The 12,038-nt window shown below is 41.4% G+C and overlaps 1 protein-coding gene across 6 annotated transcripts in view; it reads right to left on the bottom strand.

Annotated features, from left to right (window-relative positions):
* UBE2K (ubiquitin conjugating enzyme E2 K) overlaps positions 1-12,038 on the bottom strand; it is an 88,607-nt gene that overhangs the window by 18,310 nt on the left and 58,259 nt on the right. For 4 of the 6 annotated variants that reach the window (XM_055246467.2, XM_055246468.2, XM_055246470.2 and 1 more), the window contains one exon: positions 9,278-9,360. The exons of the other annotated variants lie outside the window; for them this stretch is intronic. In XM_055246467.2, the coding sequence (XP_055102442.1) occupies positions 9,278-9,360 (83 nt within the window). The remainder of the gene's footprint in view (positions 1-9,277; positions 9,361-12,038) is intronic. 6 annotated transcript variants of the gene reach the window in all.

Genomic DNA, 12,038 nt, shown 5'->3' with positions numbered 1-12,038 from the left:
TCTACTACAGACTCTAGATTACCATTTCAAGAATCAGAAACTTGGAAGAGGAGGTTAAAGAAAAAGAAATCAGCTGGGGGCAGTGGCTTATGCCTGTAATCCTAGCACTCTGGGAAGTCAAGAAAGGGGGATTGCTTGAGCCAGCCAGCATGGGCAACATGGCAAGACCCATCTCTATAAAAAATAATTTTAAAAAATTAACCAGGCATGGTGGTGTGCACCTGTGATAGGCTGAGGTGGGAAGAATGCTTGGGGCCTGGAAGGTCAAAGCTGCAGTGAGCTGTGATCATGTCACTGCACTCCAGACTAGGCGACAGAGCAAAACCGTGTCTGGCAGGGGCAAAAAAAAAAAAGGCAGTTTGCTGTCAAAACCCTCAAAATTGAAAAAAAATCTAGAGCTGCAAATTTAGATACAATTCATAACAATGTCAAAGAGAAAAAGTTGTCACTTTTCTGCATGATTGAATTTTCACAGAATGTGTGAACACGGCTCACTGCAGCCCTGATTTTCAAGGCTCAAGTAATTTTCTCACCTTAGACTACAGGCACGCAACACCATGCCCAGCTAATTTAAAAAATTTTTGTACAGACAGGGTCTTGCCATTTTGCCAGTGCTGGTCTCAAACACCTGGGCTCAAGCAGTCCTCCTGCTTTGGCCTCCCAAATGCTAGGATTACAGGTTTGAGTCACCACGCACAGCCAGTTTTAATAATTAATTGTAAGAAAATTAGTTCAATAATTGAGGCCAGGCACGATGGCTCACGCCTGCAGTCCCAGCACTCTGGGAGGCTGAAGCAGGTAGATTGCTTGAGCCCAGGAGTTTAAGACCAGCCTGGGCAATGAGGTGAAACTCTGTCTCTACAAAAAATTAGCCAGGTGTGGTAGCATGTGACTGTAGTTACAGTTACTCGGAAGGCTGAGGTGGGAAGACCAATTGAGCCTGGAAGGTTGAGGCTGCAGTGAGCCACAGCACTCTAGTCTGGGTGGCAGAGTGAGATTCTGTCTCAAAAAATAAAAATAAAAATAAATATCAAAACAAAACCTATTGATATAGTTTGGATATTTGTCCTCTCCAAATCTCATGCTGCCATGTAATTCCCAGTGTTGGTGGTGGGGCCTGGGGAGAGGTGTTTGGATCCTGGGGGCAAATCGCTCATGAATGGCTTAGTGCCACCCCATTGGTGATGAATGAGTTTATGTGAGAGCTGGTTGTTTTAAGTGTTTTGGCTGGGCGTGGTGGCTCATGCCTGTAATCCCACCACTTTGGGAGGTCAGGTGCACAGATGATTGGAGGTTGGGAGTTCGAGACCAGCCTGACCAACATGGAGAAACCCTGTCTCTACTAAAATTACAAAATTAGCTGGGTGTGGTGGCACATGCCTGTAATCCCAGCTACTTGGGAGGCTGAGGCAGAAGAATCGCTTGCACCCGGTAGGTGGAGGTTGCAGTGAGCCAACATCGTGACATTGCACTCCAGCCCGGGTAACAAAAGTGAAACTCCGTCTCAAAGAAAAAAAAAAAAAAGTGTTTTAAGGCTGGATGCAGTGGCTCATGCCTTTAACCCCAGCACTTTGGGAGGCCAAGGCGGGTGGATCACTTGAGCCCAGGAATTCCAGACCAGCCTGGCCAACATGGCAAAAGCCTATCTGTATTAAAAACACAAATATTAGCTGGGCATGGTGGCATGCGCCTGTAATCCCAGCTACTCAGGAGGCTGACGCATGAGGGCACGAGAAGTGCTTAAACCCGGGAGGTGGAGGTTGCAGTAAGCCAAGATTGCACCATTGTACTCCAGCTTGGGCGACAGTCTCAAAAAAAAAAAAAGGTGTTTTTTTGGCCGGGTGCGTGGCTCACGCCTGTAATCCCAACACTTTGGGAGGCCGAGGAGGGCAGATCACGGTCAGGAGTTCGAGACCAGCCTGGCCAACATAGTGAAACACTGTCTCTACTAAAAATACAAAAATTAGCCAGGTGTGATAGCACGTGCCTGTAGTCCCAGCTACTCAGGAGGCTGAGGCAGGAGAATCGCTTGAACCTGGCAGGCGGAGGTTGCAGTGAGCCAAGATCGTGCCATTGCACACCAGCCTGCTCGACAGTGTGAGACTGTCTCAAACAAACAAAGTGTTTTAAAAGTATGTGGCAACTTCCCTGCTCTGTTGCTTCCACTCCATTCTCTACCCTCATCACGTGAAACAGGCTCCTCTTTCATCTTCTTCCATGATCATAAGCTCCCTGAGGCCTCACCAGAAATTGAGCTAATGTTGGCACCACACTTCCTATACAGCCTGAAGAATCAGAAGCCAAATGGAACTTCTTTTCCTTATAAATTACTCAGTTTCAGGTATTCCTTTATGGCAATGCAAAAACAGCCTACCACACCCATTTTTCTAACCCTAAATACTATAGACCAGGTGTGGGGGGCTCAAGTCTGTAATCTTGGCACTTCAGGAGGCCAAGGTGGAAGGATCACTTGAGGCCAGGTGCTTGAGACCAGCTTGGGCAACATAGTAAGACCCTATCTCTACAATAAATAAATAAATAAATAAAATAAATTTAAAGGTTTATTTATTATTATTATTAATATATTTTTTTTTTTTACTGAGATGGAGTCTCGCTCTATAGCCCAGGCTGGAGTGCAGTGAGATCTTGGCTCACTGCAACCTCCGCTCCTCCAGGTTTAAGCGATTCTCTGCCTCAGCCTCCGAAGTAGCTGGGATTACAGGCACATGCCACTACGCCCGACTAATTTTTTTTTTGTATTTTTAGTAAAGACGGGATTTCACCATCTTGCCCAGGCTGGTCTTGAACTCCCGACCTCGTGATCCACTCGCCTTGGCCTCCCAAAGTGCTGGGATTATAGGCGTCAGCCACCACATCCGGCCAGCACCCAGCCTAAAACTTTAAAAAAATAAATGAATACTATAGAAACTGTATCTTCAATAATATAAAGAAATGTGTGCAATTTTGGACTGCTCTAATCTAAATTCAGTAATGTGAAAAAGTATATAACTGAAAACATTCTTTTGTTCCATTTCTTCTTTTATTTACAAAGTAGTGATCAAATCTATATTGTACTGATATCTTTAGGATCAGTATATACAATCAACTTAATCTATTATAACAAATCCTAACGGGCAAACAGGAGTATGAAATTTCAAAATGTGTCTATCTTTATAATTTAGTAGATAATGTGAATAAATCAGTAGCACATAAATCTATGTCCAGTAAATAAATTTTGCTCAAGTCTCAAATCAGTAAGACATAGTTAATGTGGCTATGTAAATATTCATATATTCATTCATAAGGACTCAGTAAGGCCTTACTATGTAGAATAATCATATGAATTGTTCATATCGTTGACTAACTTTTCTGTTAAGGATCTTCCAACAGATCATCAATAATTAAACCACGTTCATTCAAAACACTAAATGCTACTTAAAGAGGATGGCAGCTTTTATACTAAGGATTTTATTTTTAGTATAAAATAAAATTAGGTTTCACTATGTTGTCAAGGCTGGGATGCAGTGGCTATTCACAGGTGTTATCTCACTATTGATTAGCACAGGAGTTTTGACCTGCTCTGTTTCCAACCTTGTCTGGTTCATGTCTCCTTAGGCAATCTGGTGGTCTTCTGTTCCTAAGAGGTCACCATACTCACGCCCAACTTAATGTGGACACCTGACTGGCATAGCACACTTCAGCCCAGACTTGCTGGTCTTAAGCAATCCTCTTGCCTCAGCCTCCTAAGTAGCTGGGACTACAGGTACACACCATTGTACCCAGCTGCTATAAATTTTTTTGTTAAAGTTTAAGCAAAGTTAAGATACCATGCAGCTGGATGAATTTTTACATATGTATATATCCATGTAACCACCACCTGATAAAAATACAGAGTATTTTTAGCATTACAAAGCCTCACTTCTGCTCCTCCTACTCACAACTCCTGCCCAGCCTCACCACTATTGTATTTTTTTGTTTTTTTAATTTTTTTTTAATTTTAATTTTAATTTTTTGAGACGGAGTCTTGCTCTGGCTAATTTTTTGTACTTTTAGTAGAGACAGGGTTTCACCGTGTTAGCCAGGATGGTCTCAATCTCCTGACCTCGTGATCCGCCCACCTCGGCCTCCCAAAGTGCTGGGATTACAGGCATGAGCCACCACGCTGGGCTATCGTATTTTTTATCACCATAAATTCTGGTTCATCTTCAATTTCATAAAAATTGAACCATACAGTATGTATTCTTTTGTGTCTGGCTTTTGTCATTCAACATGACTGAGTCTCATCCATGTTGTTTGTGTCAATGATAGGCTCTTTTGTACTGTTATGTAGTGCTCCAATGTGTGATCACAATATATCAATTTTCTTGTTGATGAGACATCTGAGTTATTTCCCGTTGGGGCTATTAATAAATCTGCCATAAATATACTTTTATATATGTCTTTTAAAAAGTAGGCATAGACACTAATTTCTTTTAGATATATACCTAGGAATGAAGCTGATAGGGCATACTGAAGGTGTATGTTTAGCTTTGGTAGATATTACTGGCTTTAAGGGGTTAAACCACATTGTTTTTTTTTTTTTTTTTTTTTTTTTGAGACGGAGTCTCACTCTGTCACCCAGGCTGGAGTGCGTGGCACGATGTCAGCTCACTGCAACCTCTGCCTCCCAGGTTCAAGAGATTCTCCTGTCTCAGCCCCCCAAGTAGCTAGGATTACAGGCGCCCACCACCCACGCCTGGCTAATTTTTGTATTTTTAGTAGAGATGGGGTTTCACCATGTTGGCCAGGCTGGTCTTGAACTCCTGACCTCAAGCAATCCACCTACCTCGGCCTCCCAAAGTGTTGTAATAACAGGCGTGAGTCACCGTGCCCTGCCTGGTTAAGCCACCTTCTTACCAGCAATGCATGAGGTATTTATGTTTACAGGCATGTAGTGCATGTAGTGGTATCTTATTGTGATTTTAATTTGCATTTCCCTGATGAGTAATGATGCTGAGCATACCTTATTGACCAGGCAGATATTCTGTGCCTGTTTTTGTCTTTTAGAAGGGCAGCATCACTGAGTGAAATTTTTATGTGTTGCCATTTTCTTGCCCAGGTAAGTAGACACCATTAGTCATAGTAAGTGTCAGTGGAAAACATTAGAAAATAGTTTCCACATAGCATAAGTTGTGAAATTACGAAATAAACCAGGGGCCGGGCACAGTGGCTCACGCCTGTCATCGCAGCACTTTGGGAGGCCGAGGCTGGTGGATCACCTGAGGTCAGGAGTTCGAGACGAGCCTGGCCAACACGGTGGAACCTGTCTCTACTAAAAATACAAAAAAATTAGCTGGGCGTGGTGGCACATGCCTGTAATGTAATCCCAGATACTTGGGAGGCTGAGGCAAGAGAACTGCTTGAGCCCAGGAGGCGGAGGTTGCAGTGAGCAGAGATCGCACCATTGCACTCCAGCCTGAGTGACAGAGCGAGACTTTGCCTCAAAAAAAAAAAAAAAAATAATAATAAATATACTAAAATAAGTTGTTAAATATTAACAAAGGTGTATCACCACCCCTAGATGCATTAATAAAAGACCAAGATTAACCAATTATTTTCTAGTATGCCTGCTGAAAATTATTTTATGTAATTCATTTTTCCTATGATTAAGACCCTGTATTTTTCTCTATCAAATTCCAGTTCTGAAACCTAAACATTCACATTTAAATATGGATATGCACTAAATGTCAATTATACCTTAGTAAAGCTCAGGGAATAGAGTAATGACTTCATGAATATCCAGTCTCACCTATTTGATCTAATGTGTCTTTGGTATATTCTAATATTTCAATTGTACAGATAAAAAACAAGATTATTCACCTGCTTAGGAAAAGGGAATAGTTGATGTAAAAAATGTTCTGTTCTTGCACATCATATTAGGAGAAAATGTTTTGGTATAAAAATTCAACTTCTCTCTCTATATATACACACCATAATCTTTCAACTAGCTATATAGGGAGATAATTACAAGTAATAGTACTGTTGGCTTAACTCTGGGCAAAAAGAGAAGTCAGTGGGAAGTTTTCATCTGCAAACTTTTTCTTTCTTTTTTTTTTTTTTGAGATGGGTCTCGCTCTGTCGCCCAGGCTGGAGTGCAATGGCATGATCTCGGCTAACTGCAACTTCCGCCTCCCAGGTTCAAGCGATTCTCCTGCCTCAGCCTCCCAAGTAGCTGGGATTACAGGTACGCACCACCATGCCCAGCTAATTTATTTATTTTTGGTAGAGATGGGGTTTCGCCATGTTGGCCAGGCTGGTCTCAAACTTCTGACCTCAGGCAATCTGCCCACCTCCGCCTCCTAAAGTGTTGGAATTACAGGCATGAGCCACCGCACGTGACTGCAAGCTTTGTTTCTAAAGTTGTCATTCTGGGTGCTGGGAATAGCCTGAGTAGGGAAAAGCCAGAAGCAGGGAGGCAGAATAATGCAATCATCCAGGCTAGAGGTAATGCATTTGGAAAAGCGCGGTAGTAAAGCCGCTGTTAAGATGTTGGGAGGTTTTGCCAATAGACCTGCAGACAGGGCATGCGGTACCAGAGAAAGAAATGCCAAGGATCATGATGTGATTCTGGCCTGAGAAAATGCAAGGATGTATTTGCCAATAACTTAGTTGGGGAAGACTATAGAAGCAGGTTTCAAGTTAGGAGACTATCAGTTCAGTTCATGTTTGATATGTTCATTATATAGTCAAGTAAAGATGATAAGCAGGCAGCAGGATAGGAGTCTCAAGTTCAGGGAAGATAATTTGTGAGTTTGCAGTATGTAAAGGTGAAGTTATGATGAAATCAGATGCACTCACTTACCAAGGAAGTGAGTGCAGCTAGAAAGGAGCAGAAATCCAAGACTTATCCCTGAGGCATTCTAATACACACAGATGCAAGGAACTGGTTAAGGAGTCTGGGAGTGAGCACAGGAAAGGGAGAATAGAAAATCTAATGTCCTAGAAGCCAAGAGAAAACAGTACAATGTCTCTAATACTGCAAATATGTACTCATATCACTGAATCTTAGAGCTTTTAGAGGCCTTGGCGATAACCTAATGGATTAGAAACACTGACACTTAAGAAGTTCAATAAATTGGCAAAAGTCACAAATCAAAAGAGTAACAGAGAAGATAAAAAGTAAGTCTATTCCACACTGTTTTATGTTAGAAAGTCTTGATCTACATGGAATATAGAATATATTGAAATACGGATCAAGAAACCAGATCTCAAGAGATGATCTACTGAGGGACAGGATTTACTCAGATATACTACTGGAATAGAAAAAAACAAAACAAAACCTGTAACTCTAGTCTGTTCATCCAGTTACTAAGTAAACCATTGGCCATACACTAAATACTGTCATTTCTATTTGATTTTCTTTCAGGTACCTTTTTTCCCCCCTTTCTTAACAAATCAATCACATAGTTTAGGCCGGGTGTGGTGGCTCAAGCCTGTAATCCCAGCACTTTGGGGGGCCCAGGCAGGAGAATTACCTGAGGTCAGGAGTTCAAGACCAGCCTGGCCACCATGGTGAAACCCTGTCTCTACAAAAAATACAAAATCAGACCAGGCACGGTGGCTCATACCTGTAATCCCAGCACTTTGGGTGGTCCAGGCAAGAGGATCACCTGAGGTCAGGAGTTCGAGACCAGCCTGGCCAACATGGTGAAACTCCATCTCTACTAAAAATATAAAATTAGGCCAGGCACGATGGCTCACGCTTGTAATCCCAACACTTTGGGAGGCTGAGGCGGGTGGATCACCTGAGCTCAGGAGTTCGAGACTAGCCTGGCCAACATGGTGAAACCTCATCTCTACTAAAAATACAAAAATAAGCTGGGCATGATGGCGCACGCCTGTAGTCCCAGCTACTAGGGAGGCTAAGGCAGGAGAATCGCTTGAACCCTGGAGGCAGAGGTTGCAGTGAGCCAAGATCATGCGACTGCACTCCAGCCTGGGTGACAAGAGTGAAACTCTGTCCCAAAAAAACAAAAACAAAAACAAAACACCCAAAAAAACATAGCTTAAAAATTCTAGTACCAACAATAATATATAATTTTTAGAAGATTAGGCAGCCAGGCTGGGCCCATTAAACACAGTTTTGGCTCCAAGTCTTCTTACCAACTGCTGTTCTATTTTGTTCTGTTATACCTTCTCTTGTAAAAGAGTAAAATCAGAAGAAAAGGTCATAATACACACTCACTCAATTGATTTTTTCTAGTTTTATGGTTTTCTCCCACTCCAATTACTTTTTATACCTTTGGTCTTAGTTTTTCCATCTATAAAATCATGTGCTAAATAATTAACTATCATCTTTATCATTGTTAGACTACACAAAGCTTCCAGCCTGGGCAACAGGAACCCTGTCTCTACAAAAAATACAAACATTAGCCAGGTGTGGTGGTATGCGCCTGTATTCCCAGCTACTTGGGAGGCTGAGGTGGTAGGACTACTTGGGCTTTAGAGGTCAAGGCTGCAGTAAGCTGTGATTGCGCCACTGCACGCCAGCCTGGGCAACAGGGCAAGACCCTATCTCAAAACAAACAAACATATAAAAACAAAAGCAAAGCTCTATTCTAAGGGAATTACATAAAGTAACTTATTTAATCCTCTGAGCTCTATGAAGTGGGTATCAACCCATTTTGCAGATGAGGACACTAAGGCACACAGACTTTAGGTAATTTGCTCATGACCATGCAGCTTGGTAAACTGGAGAGCCAAGATGTGAACCTGGTGGCTCCAGAGTAGGAACACTTAATGCTGTGCAGAGCAAATCAGACAAAAAAAGTGAAAGCACAATACTGCTATCCAAATCAAGACATCACCTACAAAGGTGCTCCTTGTTAGAATTCATAAACCAAAATCTTAACTGTGCTCAGTTAACACAACTTGCAACAATTTTGTAACTTACATTCCATCTAAGGGGGATATGACCACTTCAATACTTTCTACTTTTTTAGTCTTTCACAAGTATCTTCTTAAGATAGCAAAGAATCAAATTTACCAAAATAACATATGAAATACAAGACTTTTCAAAGTGTAAAGCTAGCATCTAACATTATCTAACAAGTCTCTATTTAAATATGGATTGTGATCTCAATTATATTGCATTTTCAGTTATGTACTTAAGAGACTTTATAAAGTTACTGCCCAAACAAGATAAAGTATAATATATGTTTTGAGACAATTACACATTTAACACTCTTATAGTCTTGGTATTCATATGAGGAGAGAAGGTGAATTCAAAATCTCTTACCATTGATCTTTCAGGATATCCAAACAAATAGCCCCTGTGACGGAACTAATATTAGGATGCCATATTTTAGTGATAAACCGGACCTAGAATATAAAGCACACTTGAGTTTTTCAGTAACAGAAATAAAACAGTTTAAGTAGAACTACAAGAAAATGAAATCTTCAAACTAAAAAAAGAAAGGTCCCTATATCTATTACATCATTTTGCCTAGGTGAAAGAAGGGGTGTAGAAGACAAAGGATCCAGTAAGCTGAATGTTGTCACTAACATATATTGTTTTTAAACTCTTTAATAAATGTTCTGCCTTTAAACAAACCCAACAATTACTAGGAGCTTACAATTTACCTAGAATAATGGTAGATGTTATGAGAATACAACAGAGAATAAAATCCATTTTGGTAAATAAAATAGTACATAAAATAAAAACATAAATAGTAAATGGCACTTTTCTTCATGTGAGGCAGGGTGCAGAATAGGTTTGAGGAAAAAAGTAAGTAAAACCAGTGACTGGAAGCACAAATAGTAAGTGGCTGTGCTTCTCTTAATTTTTCTGTAGAATTTTTTCTCAAATTCTTATTATTGAAATGCCTATTATGATGTAGCAAACACTGAGGAGATACTAAGGCTTAGAGTTTAAGAAACCTGGCCGGGCGTGGTGGCTCACGCTTGTAATCCCAGCACTTTGGGAGGCCGAGGCGGGCGGATCACGAGGTCAGGAGATTGAGACCACGGTGAAACCCCGTCTCTACTAAAAAAAAAAAAAAAAAATACAAAAAAATTAGCCGGGCATGGTGGCAGGCGCCTGTAGTCCCAGCTACTCGGAGAGGCTGAGGCAGGAGAATGGCGTGAACCCGGGAGGCGGAGCTTGCAGTGAGCTGAGATTACACCACTGCACTCCAGCCTGGGCGACAGAGCGAGACTCCGTCTCAAAAAAAAAAAAAAAAAAAAGAAAAAGAAAAAAAAAGAAACCTAATTAAATAGCTAACTGAGCACAATGTAAACTCCCACAATCTGATTCCAGATTCTGAGTCTAATCATCTCATTATTTGTCTCATTATGGAAGAATAATAAACCAACAAGTGAAAATGCTAAAGCTGTATTGGAGCACCATGAAATTAAAGAGTTCATCAGCTCTTACTCATGAACTTTTGGAGGATCTTGTATTCTTATCTCTGACACATATGACAATGACCAGCTGAGCCCATATTCTTTGACACTTAATAGATTAATTACCATGTGCCAATTAATGTTCTAAGAACTTTACAAAAATTAGCATTCACACACTGTAATCCCAACATTTTGGGAGGCCGAGGTGGGAGGATCACTTTAGCCCAAGAGTTTGAGACCAGCCTGGGCAACATAGTGAGACCATGTCTCTACAAATAAAAAAATTAGCTGGGCATGGTGGCACACACCTATACTCCCAGCTACTAGGGAGCTGAGGCGTGAGGATCACTTGAATCTGAAAGGTTGAGGCTGCTGCAAGCTGTGATTGTGCCACTGTACTATAGCCTGGGCAACAGAGCACGACCAACTGGAAAAAAACTGACTCTTCAATATATGCTCCTAAGCTATTTATGGAAAGAAGCTAAGAGTTTCCACTTCTCTCTTCTCTTTGTCACTTCTTGATTTGTTCACACTACCTATTTCTACTTCCTTACCTCCTGCTCACTAACTCATATTCAATCTAAAAAGGCACTTTAATTCGCCAATGACTTTAAAATACCGAAAACTAACAAGATACTTTCCATTCCTTCATTCTTGCTATGCTTGATTCTTTTCAGTCTTAATAATCTTACTACTTTCAATGATACCTACTTCTCTCCATCCACCTTCTCATTTAAGGAGACAATCATTCATCACCCAGGTTACTAAACAGTCTCCTGACTTTACTGCCTTCCTTTCTGTTCCCTCCAATTTATTTTCCGCACCGAAACTAAAGAGAGCCCTTTAAAACAAATCTGATTTGCATCACTATGCTGCTTTAAGGACCATTAATGACCTCTCATTCCCTTCATGTGGGCCCACTCTCTCTCTCTTTTTTTTTGAAAAGGAGTCTCGCGCTGTCACTCAGGCTGGAGTCTGGAGTGCAGTGGCGTGACCTTGGCGTGCCAACATGGCGAGATGGGGTTTCGCCATGTTGGCCAGGCTGGTCTCGAACCCCTGACCTCAGGTGATCCACCCGCCTCAGCCTCCCAAAGTGCTGGGATTAGAGGCATGGAGCCATCGCGCCCGGCCAAGCCCACACTCTTAACCTGGCCCTAGACTACCCCTGAAATCTCAATTGTTACCTCTATCCCACATTCCATTCTCCTGCTCAAAGTCCTATTAAACTTTTCCCCTGCTCTGGGCCTTCATACATATTTGTTTTCTCAATAACATACCTCTGTGCCCTCTTCTCCCAACTAATTCCTACTCTTCAAGTTTCACTTTTCATATCACTTCTTCCTGATCTATTCCACACACCTGTAGTTTCCTTTGTCATAGTATTAATTACACTTCTGTGATTTCTGCCTTGTTTGTCTGGTCTTCCCTGAAAGACATTGTATCCATCCTACTTAATAAAGCATCACCAGATGTAAGCGACTCACACGGAATGAATGTGCACTTAACATTACGGCAAAAATGTTATTATAAGGCTAAATATCAAATACAATGCAAGTTAAGTAAGACAGTAATATAGGGCTTATGTACAACAAACATTTGTCCCCCTTTTTTCTTCCCCAGAGAAGGTCTCACTCCTATGGCTTACTGCAACCTCA

The sequence above is a fragment of the Symphalangus syndactylus genome, chromosome 16 (assembly GCF_028878055.3).
Source record: "Symphalangus syndactylus isolate Jambi chromosome 16, NHGRI_mSymSyn1-v2.1_pri, whole genome shotgun sequence".
NCBI classification, from domain to species: domain Eukaryota; kingdom Metazoa; phylum Chordata; class Mammalia; order Primates; family Hylobatidae; genus Symphalangus; species Symphalangus syndactylus.
The sequence above is the reverse complement of the archived record's forward strand: the minus strand, read 5'-3'. Positions and strand labels throughout refer to the sequence as shown.